Below are 15,657 nucleotides of genomic sequence, written 5' to 3'. Positions count from 1 at the left end.
GAGGGTTCTTATAGGATAATGGTCGGAGTCGTGCTGCACATCGTCCGCTCGTTCACATGCTATAAGCCTGTTGGTCAGGTTTTTAGAGATTAGAGTTAGATCGATAGTGGAGGTTAGTTCGCCTCGTTCCCACGTGACTGTGCCTTCTTCTGTGGTCAGTTCGATGTTATAGCGGTAAGCAATCTCTAGAAGGCGCTCCCCTTCGGGATCCATGTTCGTGCCGGGGCCACCCCAGGCAGGGTGGTGCACGTTCATGTCTCCCACGATGAGATGTTCGGTCTCCAGCGCGTTCGTTGAGGCTCCGGGTGGGGCTGCCTGGAGGCGTTCTAGTTGGACAGCTATCTCCTCTATGGTTCCACTTCTCGGCTCGTTGTATATATTGTGAATCGCCAGCATTCGGGGGCACCCCCCGCGCTCATAGTGGATCTGTAGGACCTGATAGTCCTTATTGACAATGGTATGGATCCATTTCGATGGGTCGATGCGCTTGTTCACAAATAGGGCCACCCGAGCCTGCCCCTTTGGATAGTGAAGTTGGTGCGTTCGGGATGCAGGTTGGTGCGTGGTGGCATTGAATTCGTTGCGCCAGGGCTCTTGAACCGCTATAACGTCGGCCTCCAGAATCTTTTTGTCTCGTAGGAATGTCGCCATGACGACATCCTTGCTTTTGTGTGTGTTATATTGAATCAATTGGAAGCCCTCCATTTAGAAAAGTGCTTAGGAGGGGTCTTAGTGCGTGCTCGGGGGACGAATGTCACGTCCATCGGATCGTCCGCCTCGTCGTCGGCATCGGAGAGGCTTGATAAGCTTGAGTTACTGTCGATTTCGCTTTCCATGGGTGGTTCCGGCTTTGATTGGATAAGTGATCTCTGTGGCGAGCTTCGCGGGGGGCCAATTGGCACCAGATTGTCTCCTGTCCTTGGGGTATTAGTGAATTGGTTCAGAAGGGTAAGAAAGCCTGTCTCTGAGGGCTGTTCCGGCTGTAGTTCCCGGAAGCTCGCTTCGCTGTTTAATATGATGTTGTCGCCCCCTTCGTCCATAGTGATCTCAGGGAGCGGTGGAGGAAGCTGGGGCTCCCTGGTCTGAACTGGTTCCGGCTGAGTGCCTGCTTCCAGTGATCGCTTGCTAACTGGCTTCCGAAGTAATTTTTCTGGTTCGCTGAACATCTTTACCAGCTCTCCTCTGCGTTGGCGCTCTGGGGGTGCTGGGGCTGTGCTTGATACTGTGCTTTGGGTTGCCGAGAGCGCTGCCTGGATTGGACCTTCCATATCCGGTAAGGGCTCTTGGCCTGTAGATGATATTGACTTGGAGCCTTTAGGGCGGCCTCGGGGTCGGGTCGCTTTGCGTATCGTTGGCTTATCGAACACGACTCCCTGTCTCTCGGCGTCCTATCGGCGACGTTCGATGTCAAGCGGCACTGGTGCCGTCTGTCGATCCTCACTCCTGCGGGTGGCCGGGGCATTTGGAGTGGTTATTTGTGTTGGTGCTGGCGTTGTTCCTAAGGCGGGGAAGTTATTAGTGTCGTTTTTTGGGATCCAATGTTCTGGAATCCGGTGAAGACGCTCGCAGCTGTATAAAGCCGCTTTGGCCTTTCCAACTGCTTCCTTCCTGACTGGGCAGGCATCGCTAACGGCCTTATGGGCCCCTTTGCAATTGGCACACTTCGGGGTAACGTTCTTATCCTTGCCTTGCTTGGAGCGACACTCCCAGGTCGGGTGTCCCTCCGCGCAGATGCCACATGTAAAGTCTTTGGCTGGACACTGAGTTTGGGCGTGTCCATATCTTTGGCACTTCATGCACATCCTGCACCGGCCTTCTCGGCAGTAAGGCCTAGCGGTGAGACTTGAGTGTTCCCAAACCATGCCTTTCAGAATTGCCTTGTTGGCCACGAGAGCGCTTGTAAACTCGATGACCAGCGAACAGAATTCCCGTCTTGGTTTCAACCGGGTGGTTGCTAGGTGAGCGCAAACTTAAAGAACAAAGCCCCCCCCAGTCACAATTGGTCGTCATTTTCGATGACGAACGTGTCGCCAACTTTGCCATCTCTCGAGGCCTAATTATCAAGGGGAAACAGCACCAATGTACGATCTATGATAAGAGTGTCAACCTGCAACAATGCTTCAATTGCCAAATGTATAAGCATATCGCCAAACACTGCCGACGTCAGGCCTGCTGCGCTTACTGTGCTGGCCACCATGATACTGGGGACTGCTCCACACCCCACGACAAGCAGTATGCCAAGTGCACTAACTGCGTCGAAGAAAACACCCATATCAAAGATCCAGCCAAGAAGCACGACGAACGCCACTACGCCTTCGCGAGGGAGTGCCCAATTCGGGCATCCTGCCTCTACGAGGTGCACCAGCGTCGCGCCCACGGGCCCCAATTCCACGCGCCAGTCGCGAGACCAGGCATGGCCTCGCCAGGCGCAGTCAATCCGACTGCTGACCCTACCCCGGCCGAAGTGGCCATGGAGCGCAGCCCCAGAGCTCCCACCCGAAGCGCCCCAATCCCGCGGACTCGGTCCGCCCCGTCACGCAGCAAAAGCACGGCCACCCGCAAGCGTGCCGCAGAACCTGACAGCCCTAAAGCCCCGGCGAAGCCAACAACCCGGTCCTCAAAGAAGGCCATGCGAGACCGAGAGGATCCCATGGACGAGAGACAGAGTGACGCCAACGTGAACTCACTGATCACGCACGAACCTCTACCTCAACTGTCTCCGCGGACCCCCCCCTCGCTGGAGTCGGCCAATGTCGACGCAGTCAAGAAGGTGCGACGCCGCCAAAGCGCACGCCCTGCCGCTGACGAGTCGTCCGACGACGAATTGAGCCTCACCCGCAGAGACCCCGACTATGGCCCCACTGACGAAGCAATGACCACTAACCTCGAAGACAGTTCGTGGGCCTAATCAACCTATCTTAATGTATAAAGACCCAAATCGGTTATATATTTTACAGGCGAATTGCTGGAAATCACGTGACGAGGTGCAGATGCACCTGTTCGGGGAGGAGGAGCTTCAGGAGTACGACATCTTGGCGATCCAAGAACCTTATATCAACAAACTTACAGACCCATTGACCACCTATTCACTCGCCCTGCAGGGCCGCTTTCACGTGGCACTGCGCCCTACACCAAAAGCCAACTACGATGACCGTCCCCGGGTGTGCCTCTACATCAATAAGCGCCTCGACGCCACGAAGTGGGAGGTGCACCACCATAACAGAGATCTCACAACATTGACGCTCCATACCAACTTGGGCGTGGTGAATGTGCACAATATTTATAACCCAGGCGCCGGAGCGACTGGCGAGTCAAACCTTGAGGCCCTCGCAGCCGCGATATCAACGCGCCCTGGCCTGCACGTCGCCCTAGGCGACTTCAATCTGCACCACCCGCTCTGGGCGGCCCCCGACTACGAAGCTATCGACGACGACGCCACCAAACTCATCGACATCGCGGACGCGCACGGCCTGCAGCAACTGCTGCCTCGAGGCACTGTGACGTACGAGAGAGCCGACGCCAAGACCACCATTGACCTCGTCTGGGCCTCGCACGCCCTGGCAGATCGCCTCATTGGTTGTCAGGACCGCCGGGAGTGGTGGTACGGTGCAGATCATGTGCCAATCCACACCGAGTTTGACCTCTCGCCTGCCCGAGCCGCCCCGGCCCGCCGCAGACAGTGGGATGCCACAGACTGGGAGTTTTTCATCAAGCTGATAGAGAGCCGCAGCTGGCGCCCGCAGGACTTACCTGATAAGGAAGCGATCGACAGCGCTATTTCAACCTTAATTAAAGCCATCACTGACGCAGCCGAACAGGCTACGCCATGGAAGCAGATCTCACTATACTCCCGGCCTGGCTATACCCCCGAGATGGCCGCACTCAAACAGGAAGTGACCCGACGCAGACGCTTTGCAAAGCAAGCCAACACAGAGCGTGCATGGGAGTCATATAAGACGGCCAAGCAACATATGAAACAGGAATCGTCACGCCTCGCACGTGAACTACACCGAAGCCGCATTGAGGAAGCCACGCAGTCCATTGAGGGCTTCTGGAAGGTGGCCAGATGGGTGCGCATGCGCGGGTCCCCTCGTGCAACGTTCACCCCAACGCTATACTATGAAGGCCGTCAATACAGCGCCCCCCAAGACAAGGCGGCCCTGCTCCGTGCGGTGCTGCACCCTAACCCCCCCGAAGCTGACTTATCTGATATAGGGCATCAATACCGTTATTCAAAGCAGCTAGAGATGCCACCAATCACAATCCATGAAGTGCACGCCGCGATTAGTCACGTGAGACCGAAGAAGGCCCCGGGGCCGGATGGCATCCCTAATCTTGTGCTCCAGAAGCTCCTTCCAATCATCGATGACTACCTCACTAACCTGTTTAATGCGTGTATCATCTGCCATTATTGTCCAGCCCACTTTAGGCAGTCCAACACGGTAGTGATCCGTAAACCAGGCAAGCCAGATTACACCGACCCCAAAGCTTACCGGCCAATCGCGCTATTGAGCACGATTGGGAAGGCCCTTGAGGCCGTTCTCGCCACACGGCTGAGCTATCTTGTAGAATATTATGATTTGCTACCAAGGAACCATATGGGAGGACGCCGAGGCCGCTCGTGTGAGCATGCCCTGCACCTCCTACTCGAACGCACCCATGCGGAGTGGCGCGAGGGGGCTCTGGTAGCGTCTGGGCTAGCCCTAGACGTCTCAGGGGCTTTCGACAACGTCAATCATAAGCGACTTCTTCATGATCTACGCAAGCGGCGGGTGCCGGAGGCCCTGGTACGCTGGATTGAAAGCTTTCTGAGCGAACGCCGCACATCAATCATCCTTCTCGAGGGCGACATGGGCGAATTTCCGGTTAACACTGGCATCCCACAGGGGTCCCCCCTGTCACCAATCCTATTCCTATTCTTTAACGCCGACCTTATTGACGATATCCAAAGCCAGTGCCCTGGCACCCTCGCCATGGGCTACATTGACGACGTCCTAATCATGGCATACGGGGACTCGGCCGCTGACAACTGCCGCACACTCTCCCACGCGCACCAGGTCGCAGAGCGCTGGGAGCGAACACATGCCTCCAAATTCGCACCGGCCAAATACCAGTTGACGCACTTCTGGCGGCGGCACCGTAGCGTGCCCAAGCCGGACACCCCCCTCGACACCCCCCTCGTCCTACGAGGCGTCGAGATCGTGCCAACTGGCGCCATCAAATATCTCGGGGTGCAACTTGACTCCAATCTCACTGGTATGGCACAGGTGCGTCAAATGAGGAAGCGAGCCGCAGGCCTCGTCGCTGGAATAGCCTCAATCGCAGGATCCACCTGGGGGACTCCACTACTCCATTTACGGAAGATCTACACAGCCGTGCTGCTGCCTCAGATCATGTACGCATGCTCGACATGGTACGTACGCGGGGGCTATGGCTTCCACGCCGCCAAACACGCTGCCGAGAAGGCCGCTCGATCGATTCAATACCAGGCGCTGCAGCGCATCTCCGGGGCGTTCCGCCGCACAAGCCGGCAGGCCCTTGAGGTCTGCCTGAACGTCCCCCCGCCCGAGATCACCCTCGCACGGCTTGCCGAAGAGGCCTGCCTGCGCATCATGACTTCGCCGATCCGCCCAAAGCTGCACCAAATCCGAGGCGATGCGCACCGGAACAACGCATACACGTCCCCCCTACACCGCTTGGAAGCAGCTGTTGACGCCAAACTGGGACGGGGGGTGTGCCAACGAATAGAGCTGATCCAGCCGTTCACGACATCCCCCTGGTGGCAGCCGCCAGAGACATTGATCAGTAAGGACCGTGAGGCGGCACTCGCTGAATTGAGAAAACAGACCCCCCCGATACAAATATTTACCGATAGCAGTGGATTTGACAATGGAATTGGGGCTGCAGCGCACTCTACACTGGGGAGCGTCAGCACGCCTGTGGGCTCCGCCGACACACACACCGTTTACGCAGGGGAATTGGAAGGCATTCACGAGGCGCTAACACTTCTTTCAAAGCAATCAGACTACGCAGGGCCCCGAGAGGCCACGATCTACACCGATAACCAGGCCGCCATAACCGCCTGTGGAGCCCCTAAGCGCTCGTCAGGCCAGCATATCGTGCAGCGAATCGTCAATCGATTAGATCGTCTACACAAGGCCCACTGGCGTATACGGATACAGTGGGTGCCAGGCCACGAGGGCGTGCCTGGCAACGAGGAAGCTGACCGACTGGCAAAGCTCGCCGCAATGGAAGCAATTCGCCGCACTCGCGTTGAGGAGAGACGTGCCCGGATCAATGCACCCAGCCAGGCAACGCCACATGCCGCACGTATGACCTTTGATCCAATGCTTCAGCATCAGAATATAATCTTAGTGACGGTCTGCCGTCAACGCCTGCGCGCGGGTTTCGCCGAACGGTGGAAGCAAGAGTGGGAGATCGCCGAGCACGGTCGGGATCTTTATCAGATATTCACTGCGCCGACGAAAGCGCTTCTATTGCTGCATGCGGGGCTTCATAAGGCATGGAGCTCAGCCTTAATCCAACTACAGTCAGGCAAATCGGCCCTGCGCACTTTCTTAGCAGACGTCAAGATCGCCGACTCACCCATGTGCGACTGCGGCTTCGGCCGGCAAGATGCCAACCATGTTCTCACCAAATGCCCCCTATTCACCCGACTGCGTACACAGACACTTTGGAGCGAAGCACGTGAAACCGACTACAAGCGACTGCTTAGCCAGCCCGCTTGGGTCAAAAAGAGTATCGACTTCATGCTGCGAACGGGTCTCCTAACCCAATTCAGGCATGTCGTCCCCCCAGTATCACGTCCGCTATGAGCGCGACTGTCATACAAATAGTTCCCCCCTGCTTGAATGCCTTCGGACACACAGGCCACCCGAACCACACGATTGATGCCCCCGGGCCCCCCCTTATTTGACTCCTTTCCCCCCTTCTCCCCGCGCCGCGTGCGCTCGTTGTACAATATTTCATTAGTCTCCATAGCTTTTCAGCGTTCCACCACTCCCTTGAGCATATAGGTCTGTGACACATCTCATTTGTTAGCGTTTGAGCGTTCTGTTGATTTGTTATTGTTTGGCGACGCGGGAACGCGTGCAGAGTTTTCGGCTAAGGCTGCGTTAGGGGTGCCTTAGGCGCCCCGTAGTCAAGGCCTAGGGCCGACAGCCCTGCACTCTCTTTCCTTTTTTATTGGCAGAGAGGCCCACTGTCCATTAGCCTCGCCGCCAGCCACATTAGGCTTAGATGCGCGTATGAATACTACTACTACTACTACTACTACTACCGTCTTGGTTTCACTAACCAGCCTAGATATACGATCTTGACCAAAAACATCTTTTTCTTCGCGGAACGAATTTTTGAAATTCCTCGCCCAAAGCAGACCGGACACGGCCAAGAATTAGATCAAAAGTAATTAACTCCTCTAGCTATCATTTAAGCCCAAATTTGTGCGATTTGAGCAATACAATGGCACAGGGGGGTGGTGTAACGCCATCCGCGACTGAAAAGTCGTTCCCGACGCGTGGGCCAGAGCGGCCACGCAAACAAATCGCCAATATGGAGGAACTGGGCAATGCGGCCCAAAGCAACTCTTAACTACATTCAAGCATGTAATAAACCACTCAAGGATGAGTTTATTCTCAACTTTATCGAACACGTACGCGACTTCGCGCGCTCTGCCCCTGCTGGGGGCGATGGTGCGGCTCTCGCAAGCTTCCAGAGGCTGCTGGAAGCGGTCCAGGAAGACACTGCGTCGATCCGTAAAGAACTCACCAACAAGTCAAGCGCAACTACCGGCTTATCTCAAGATTCAGCCTCTTTGTGGAAGACCATTCGTGCCCGAGAGTGGCAGCTGGGGCTCAAAAACGCGACGGTCCCTCTCTCTCAGAGTGCTGGTTCATCGACCCCGGGGGTCACCCCAACTGAGCTGGGCCTGGATAGCGAGGTCGTGGTCAAGATCCGCGACGCTGCTTTACGGAAGGAATTAAAAAAGGCCAAGCCAGTGGACATTGTTAGACGAGTGGAACGCGCCAGGGCCGAAGCAGCGAAGGCGACTCCAAGCCTGGCGCTCGCGGGCCACGCGTTCATTGCCGCACGACAGTTGCCGTCGGGTGATATCAGCCTTCGGGCTCACAACGCCGCGGCAGCTGAGATACTGAGACAACATGCTCAGGGTTGGGTCAAGGCTTTTGGACCGAGCGCGTGGGTGCGCGTGCCGACATGGGGGGTAGTTGTCGACGGAGTTCCGGTGCACTCCATGGATCTTGACCCAGGACGAATTGAGGACACCAAAACGCGCTTAATTGCGCAGAACCAGCACACCTGGGGGACAGAGGCCAAGATTGCATATGTGGGATGGTTGGTCAAGCCGAAGCGTCGCGAAGGGTCGCTCGTTATCGAATTCACAAGCCCTCTCGTGGCGAACGAGGCAATCTCTAAGGGTACGATCTGGGAGGCCGGTCTTCACACCAATAGACCCTATTGTCGAGAGGGGCGGTGTAGACAGTGCCTTAAATGCCAAAGATTTGGGCATTCCCACGCTCAGTGTCCCTTCGAAGCATTTACGTGCGGCGTCTGCGCAGGCGCGCATCCGACCTGGGAATGTGCAGCCAAGCGAGGCCAAGGAAATGTTACTATCAAATGCGCCAACTGTAGTGGCAGCCATAAAACCATCAGTGGCCTCTGCCAGGTCAAAAAAGATGCAATCGAGCGCGCCAAAGCGGCATTATTCAATTGCGAACGCTTCCATCGGGTGCCGGAGCATCTCCGCCCTCAAAATAAGCCCATTTCCAACTCTAATCTACAGCCAGCAGCGACAACAGCTACATCAACAGCTGTGCCGATACTAACGGAGGCAGTACCTCCAACCGCGCCAGCAACATGCAGGAGTGTGGACCGCCAGATTCCTGCCGTCCCCTATCTGACACCTGCCCAGCAAGCGGCAGAGAAAAAGGGGGTAGTCTACGACAAACCGACAGTGCGCAAAGCAACTCGCCCTCGAGGCAGGCCACCCAAATCGACCTCGTCAGCGGGCCAAGAGCCCCTGCCGGACATGAATACCCAAATCGAGGCAGCACTCTCACTCACCCAAGCAATGAATCAACCAACGCTTCAACAGCCCCCCCAAAGCGCACGCGCCGCGGGGAGCCAGTGCCGATGATGAGCGAACCCGAAAAGCTGCTGCGCAAGCCAGTTGGCAAGCGTGTGCGGTCCGACAACAGCGAAGAGGGTCCCTCAGCCTTACGTGCGAAGCCGACCCCGGCCCAAGACGACGAAGAGCCGCAACTTCCTGCTCACCCCCCTCTCCCTCCGATCTCAATGGATATCGGCGACACCGACATTGTGCTGCGGAGCGACACTAGCTTCCGCCAGCTAGACTTCAACATCGCCTCAGAGGGGGGTTATCAAGAACTAATGGGTCAATTTACTAACCATAACAATACGCAAGCACAGACCATTCAAATCGGACCAACCACACCTCAGCGTGCCATGCAACCAGTCACCCAGTCGGCCTCCGAACCACCCTCTGATGAGGAATCGTCGGAACTGTCAGAGCCCGAGGACTCAGACGACATCAACTATGAAGAAGATCTCACCCTAGTCCCAACCAGGAAACCCAGCAGCGCCCCTCGTCGCTTTCTTTAATGAATAACTTCCAACTAATCCAATATAACACGCATAAAAGTAAGAATGTGGTCATGGCCACATTTCTACGAGACAAGAGGGTGCTGGAGGCCGACGTTATCGCGGTCCAAGAACCCTGGCGCAACGAATTCAATGAAACCACCCACCAGCCGGCAGCGAGAACGCATCAACTGCTATATCCCAAGGCGCAGGAGCATGGAGGAGAGGGACACGCGCGCGTGGCCTTATTCGTTACAAAGCGCATCGACCCAAGCTGCTGGATCCACACAACTATCACGAAAGATTATCAAATACTACATATCAAATATAAGCGAGGGGGGCTACTCCAAAGCTTATACATCCACAACATCTACAACGAACCCAGGAGCGGCACGATCAATAGACTCGGCACCGAGTTGGAACGCATCGCCGAAGCCTCCCCGGAAGCAGAGCATATCATCGTGGGCGACATGAACGCACATCACCCTGCTTGGGGAGGTGCCGGCGCAAAAATCGACGCTGAGGGCGAATTATTGCTGGAAATTGCTGACCGTTATAGCATCGAGTTGACCACCGAGGAAGGCGTAGTCACGTGGGAACGCGGCGATCTCAGATCAACGATCGATCTCACCCTAATCTCGTCCAGCCTTACCAACCGACTGATCCAGTGCGAGCGAGCCGACGACATCCAGCATGACTCTGACCACTACCCGATAAGAACGTTAATTGACATCCAAACACCTTCCAAAGAGGCGCCCCCGCGCCGAAATTGGAAGGCCACTGATAATAAAGCACTCCTTGACGTCATTAACAAGCATTTGGAAGTTCCCAATTTACAGGGGGCCTCCAAACAACGCATCGAGCTCACCACTATAGCGTTCATATCAACAGTCCGCCATGCCATTGACCAATCGACCCCCTGGGCCACCCCAAGCGCCTGGTCCAATCCCGACTTCGACGATGAATGCAAGCAGGCGGTCAAGGCTACCCGATATCTCAGACGTCAATTCACACGCACGCATAATCCACTCGACTGGAAGATCTACTGCGCGGCCCGCAACAAGAAGAAACGCCTCGTCAATAAAGCCCTGCGCGTAGGCCACCGCCGACGAGTTCAACAAGCCACCGAACAAGGCCCTCGGGGGCTTTGGCAGTTGGCCAGGTGGGCACGCTCACGCTCAGGCACGTACGAATCAGGAGTCACTCCAACGCTTCACGGCCCCAATGGGGAAGTGGCAGAAACAGTGGATGACAAAGCAACCTTATTCCAACAAGCGTTCTTCCCTGCGACACCCCCGGCAGACTTATCAGACATCGCCAGATCTACTTACCCGAACCAGATAAGCTTTCCCCGAATCGAGCAGCACGAGATTGAGGCTGCCATTCGCGCCACTCCCCCAGACAAGGCTCCCGGCGAGGACAACATCCCGAACAGCCTTTGGCAGAAGGTGATCACGCTCCCAAAGGTCCTCAACACGCTCTGTGAGATCTATAACGCCTGCGTGGAGAGGGGCTATAACCCGACGCACTTCCAACGCTCAATAACAGTGGTCCTACGCAAGGGGGGCGATCGGGATTACCGACATCCCAAGGCATACCGCCCGGTGGCGTTACTCAACACGCTCGGCAAGTTTCTCGAATCAATAATCGCGCGACGAATCAGCTACGCTATTGAGACGCACTCGCTGCTCCCACCCACTCATCTGGGGGGGCGTCGTGGCGTCTCAACTGACCATGCCATCCAAACTATCATTGACCGAATCAGGGGAGCCTGGGGCAAAGGTTTACCGGTAGTGTCGATGCTTCTACTCGACGTTGTAGGCGCGTACGACAATGCGCATCATGAACGACTACTACATAATTTGCGCAGGAAGCGACTGGGACATTTTGCCCCATGGATCCAGGCTTTCCTGACCGACCGAAGCACACGCATTCGCATGCCGGAAGGCATGTCAGAGCGAATCCCAATATCAACCGGCATACCACAGGGGTCCCCCCTATCCCCGATCCTTTACCTAATCTATAACTCTGATCTACTAACTGATAGCGCCAATGAGGCTGAAGGAACAACAACAAGTGGCTGGGTCGACGACGTCAGTATTATGACGGTGGGGGCCTCAGAACAGGCCAATATCACAAAGCTGCAACACGCCTGCGCCAAGGCAGACCTCTGGGCGAAGCGCCACGCGTCAGTCTTTGACACCAAGAAATATAAGCTTATTCACTTCATCAATCCCCGCAGCCTCACTAAGCCGAAGTATACGCCGCTCGCGCTGCTCGACGGCACAACCATCAAAGCGACACAGGAAGCAGAGCGTTATCTTGGTATCTGGCTAGATCCAAGTCTTACCTTCGAACAACACCGAGCTAAGGCACTTGCTAAGGCCGGCACAAGCTTGCAAGCGCTGCGAGGTCTCGCGGGATCAACATGGGGAGTAGCCCTATCGGCCATGCGGCGAATCTATCAAGCAATCGTGATCCCTCAGATGCTCTATGGAGTGGCTGCCTGGTTCCAACCAGGGGCGCTTACCAAGAAGCAAATCAACGAAATAACACGAGGCTTCGCCTCCATTCAAAAACGCGCAGCGTGCCTGATTAGTGGCGCCTTCCGCACGACAGCAGCCGAAGCGTTGAATGTCGAACTGCATTTACTTCCTATCAAGCTCCAAATGGAGCAACTTACCAAGGAGACCGCCTTGCGGCTGCGCACCGGCCCGACCCACGCCATGCCGGAAAGCCTAATTCGACAACGTCCTGAGAGTGAGATCAAGCTGGGAGGCTATACCCCCATGGAGGTGCATGCCTGGAAGAAGGGTGGATGCTTATTGGCTCCCCCGGACTCCGTGGCAGGACAGTGGGAGAGCCGACAGGCATTCATCCGGGCGCCATGGCAAGCACCCCCTAGTGTGATCATCGAAGAAGACCGGCAGAAAGCAATTGACGCGCACAATGCCATTCAACGCACGCAAGACTCCCTCCTATTGATTTACTCAGATGGCAGCGGCTACAAGGGCCAAATTGGATCGGCAATGGTATGCCCCCAGGTCAAGAAGCAATATTCAGCATGCCTCGGCACCGAAGGTACTTCGACCGTGTATACCGCTGAAGTACGCGGCATTGAATTCGGCCTGCGAACAGCTTTATATTACAATGAGATGCCCGATTGGGAAGCACGCGTCAAGAAAGGAGTGGTAATCTTTTCAGATAGCCAAGCTGGTCTCAAAACACTCACCAGCCCGGGCATGGTCTCAGGACAAGTCTTTGTACAAAGCTGCCAAGACCTGCTCAATGAATGCGCATATGAAGACATCCCAATCACGCTCCAATGGATCCCCGGGCATGAAGGCATCCAAGGCAACGAAGCAGCAGACCGAGCGGCCAAACGCGCTGCGCAGGAGGCCGCCAGACAACCTATTCAATCTACTCACACTAACACTAATACTGATCCCATATCAAAGCGATACTGGCTGGCATCAGCTGCCAAGCGCCGAATTCGGCAATCGACAAAGGATGCGTGGAGGCGAGAGTGGGAGAGAAGCAAAGCAGGGGCTCCGACACGCAAGCTACTCGACGCCCCGACCAAGAAAACACTGAGATACTGGGGCGGTCTGCGTAAGGCAACCGCGTCAATATTGATCCAACTACGCACGGGGCGAGTCGGCTTGAACCACTATTTATGGCGGATCAAGCGCCGAGACTCACCCTTATGCCCATGCGGCCTTGGCGGCCAGTCCCCAAGACATATCATCATGCTTTGTCCCCAATACACGCGCGAACGCATGGCAATGTGGCGCCGGATCCGAGGCGGCCGTTCAGTCGGCGAATTTAGCGAAATAATTGGCGAAAAAGAGGCAGCGATTGCTGTCGCGCAATTTATAATCGATACAGGCGTGCTGGACCAATTCAGGGCGGTTGACCCCGAAGCACTCGGCGTGCAACCCGACGAAGCCAAAGCGATAGCTGAGGCCCCCGATCAAGGACACTAACGTGGCTTACACGGAGCGTAGAACGCACAGGCACTGGCGCACCAGGTCAGCCCATGGCCAGTAAGGACCAGCAATAACACCAACATCCTGCCTGAGGCGGGAGCGATGCGAAGCAAGGCCTAGTAGGGGACGGTTCGGAGGGGTGCGCGAGCGTAGGCCTGAGCTGGGCAGGCCGAGCCGGAGTGGGATATTCAGTCGGTATCGCACGAACTGGGCGGCGCGGCGCGCTAATCGGGTGTGATAAAGGTGAACGTTGTGAGCGTTATTGACTATCTGCGTTGTTCATACTTTGCGTTATTCGGATTTTTGCGTGTTCTATTTGTTTGTATTGTTTGCACTAGTTAGCTTATTTTACCTTCCCGTGGCGTACCCCTCTGGGCCGCGCCACTGCGTGGCTGCGCCATGCTTGCTCTCCCTACAGGTTAGGGCACAACCCTGCATAGCGGCGATAGTATGGAAGCCAGCTACATCAGGTCAATGAAATCTACTACTACTACTACTATACGATCTTGACCCCTCTCCCCCAGATGTTGTGGTTCTGGGCCGCTATCCGCAGCTTGAGGTCTTCGTTCCCCTTGTCAAGATCCATGGAGCGAGCCGGAACTCCATCGACGACTACCCCCCATGTGGGAACACGCACCCACGCATTGGCTCCAAAGGCGCCAACCCAACCCTCTGCGTGTTGTCGCAAGATCTCGGCGGAGGCAGCGTTCTGGGCGCGGAGACTAATGTCTCCTGAGGGTAGTTGACGTGCGGCGATGAACGCGTGCCCCGCGAGAGCCAGGCTTGGAGTACTCTTCGCTGCTTGAGCCCTGGCTGATTCCGCGCGCTTGACGATGTCAACCGGCTTCATCTTCTTTAACTCTGTCCGTAAGTAGCATCGCGGACCTTGACCACTATCTCACTATCTAGACCGAGCTCGCTTGGGGTAACGCCCGGGGTTGACGAACCGGCACTCTGGGAGAGAGGTGCCACCGCGTTCACCAGGCCTCGCTGCCACTCTCGGGCTTGAAAAGACTTCCAAAAGGAGGAAGAGTCACTCTGGGCGCTGTGTTTGTTTGTGGAAATTTCCTTCCGGATCATCTCAGTGTCCTGATGGACTTGCTCTGTTACGATCGGCATAAACAGGAATTTATGGTATCATTGAACGAGAATTCTAAGTATGAGGAAAGAATTATGTACAGCCGCGCGCGTTGCGGATAGATAACCGGTGTGGGGCACGTGCCACGTGGCACGTGTCCCACTAGCCCCAGCCCTAGCCGCCTTAACCGCCTGAGGCAAACAAGGTGCCAACCCGGCCGTTACACCCGTGGCCTGCCCTGCAGGCTAGGGAAGACACCGATATACGCGCATATACCGCCTCAATCATCAAAGATCTCGAGGCATTGAAGCAGCATCATGAGAAATCCAAGAGCAACATGCCCCGGGAGATCTCTGAAGCATTGGTTGACACGCTTCTCGATTTCTCACGCCGCGTGCAGAAGGCCCCAACCACGGAAACCCTCGCGCAGCGCCTGATACGAATGGAATCTTACATGGAAAAGACTCAAAAGGAAGTGTCCCAGACCTCCCGTGAGGTTCTCAACACCAAGTCCAATACTAACCGCTTACTGGAGGCACTCTGCACGCCTTCACCCTCAGGAGCTCGCCAATCGAAAATTTCTGCTGGTGATATTGATTTATAAGACCAACTCTTTCTCGCGGAATCGAATTCTTGAAATTCTACGCCCAAACACGGCCGGATTCGGCTAAGAATTAGTTCAATATAAATTAACTCTGACCGCTATCGATTGAGCCCAAATTTGTGCGATTTGAGCGAAGCGATGGCTCGGGGTGAGGGAATAACGCCTCCCGAGACTGCAAAGTCGAGCGCGTCGCGTGTGCTGCAGCGTACACGTAAACAACTCGCGAACATGGAGGAGCTGGCCAATGCTGCCAAAGCGACGCTCAATTATATTGAGCATAGCGACAAGCGGCTTCAAGACGAATTCGTTATCGGCTTCGTCAAACAGGTACAACAATTCGCTGCCCA

At 55.7% G+C, this 15,657-nt stretch overlaps 6 protein-coding genes across 6 annotated transcripts in view; 4 read left to right on the top strand and 2 right to left on the bottom strand.

Annotated features, from left to right (window-relative positions):
• Positions 1 to 686: 686 nt before the first annotated feature.
• BGW36DRAFT_428389 (uncharacterized protein) lies at positions 687 to 1,268 on the bottom strand (the record flags this gene model as incomplete). Its single annotated transcript, XM_046220544.1, has 1 exon — positions 687 to 1,268. The coding sequence occupies one exon, from the start codon at positions 1,266 to 1,268 to the stop codon at positions 687 to 689; it is 582 nt and encodes a 193-aa protein (XP_046071310.1).
• Positions 1,269 to 2,131: 863 nt separating this feature from the next.
• BGW36DRAFT_296747 (uncharacterized protein) lies at positions 2,132 to 2,908 on the top strand (the record flags this gene model as incomplete). Its single annotated transcript, XM_046211304.1, has 1 exon — positions 2,132 to 2,908. The coding sequence occupies one exon, from the start codon at positions 2,132 to 2,134 to the stop codon at positions 2,906 to 2,908; it is 777 nt and encodes a 258-aa protein (XP_046071309.1).
• A 4,345-nt stretch (positions 2,909 to 7,253) lies between these two features.
• Positions 7,254 to 9,660, top strand: BGW36DRAFT_462253 (uncharacterized protein; the record flags this gene model as incomplete). Its single annotated transcript, XM_046222160.1, has 4 exons — positions 7,254 to 7,266; positions 7,327 to 8,456; positions 8,491 to 8,767; positions 8,826 to 9,660. Exons 2-4 carry the CDS (start codon positions 7,589 to 7,591, stop codon positions 9,658 to 9,660), a joined length of 1,980 nt encoding a protein of 659 aa, XP_046071308.1. The 5' UTR covers positions 7,254 to 7,266; positions 7,327 to 7,588.
• A 4,464-nt stretch (positions 9,661 to 14,124) lies between these two features.
• On the bottom strand, positions 14,125 to 14,478 carry BGW36DRAFT_360215 (uncharacterized protein; the record flags this gene model as incomplete). The annotated part of the gene is made up of 1 exon (XM_046214152.1): positions 14,125 to 14,478. The coding sequence occupies one exon, from the start codon at positions 14,476 to 14,478 to the stop codon at positions 14,125 to 14,127; it is 354 nt and encodes a 117-aa protein (XP_046071307.1).
• Positions 14,479 to 14,984: 506 nt separating this feature from the next.
• BGW36DRAFT_380821 (uncharacterized protein) lies at positions 14,985 to 15,406 on the top strand. The gene has a single exon (XM_046216366.1). The coding sequence runs from the start codon at positions 15,044 to 15,046 to the stop codon at positions 15,308 to 15,310; it is 267 nt and encodes an 88-aa protein (XP_046071306.1). The 5' UTR covers positions 14,985 to 15,043; the 3' UTR covers positions 15,311 to 15,406.
• Positions 15,407 to 15,448: 42 nt separating this feature from the next.
• The window catches only part of BGW36DRAFT_428384 (uncharacterized protein), a gene marked incomplete at both ends in the record, with an annotated part of 1,487 nt that continues 1,278 nt past the window's right edge, over positions 15,449 to 15,657 (top strand). The window contains one exon of the mRNA XM_046220543.1: positions 15,449 to 15,657. This exon is cut by the window's right edge and continues 54 nt beyond it. Within this exon, the coding sequence (XP_046071305.1) occupies positions 15,449 to 15,657 (209 nt within the window).

Source organism: Talaromyces proteolyticus, assembly GCF_021365285.1.
Source record: "Talaromyces proteolyticus strain PMI_201 chromosome Unknown BGW36scaffold_7, whole genome shotgun sequence".
NCBI lineage: Eukaryota > Fungi > Ascomycota > Eurotiomycetes > Eurotiales > Trichocomaceae > Talaromyces > Talaromyces proteolyticus.
This window is presented reverse-complemented; position numbering and strand designations above follow the sequence as displayed.

Bases quoted from the DNA above. Each gene is read 5' to 3' on its own strand.
- BGW36DRAFT_380821 (XM_046216366.1), top strand. From the start codon at position 15,044: ATGCCCCGGGAGATCTCTGAAGCATTGGTTGACACGCTTCTCGATTTC.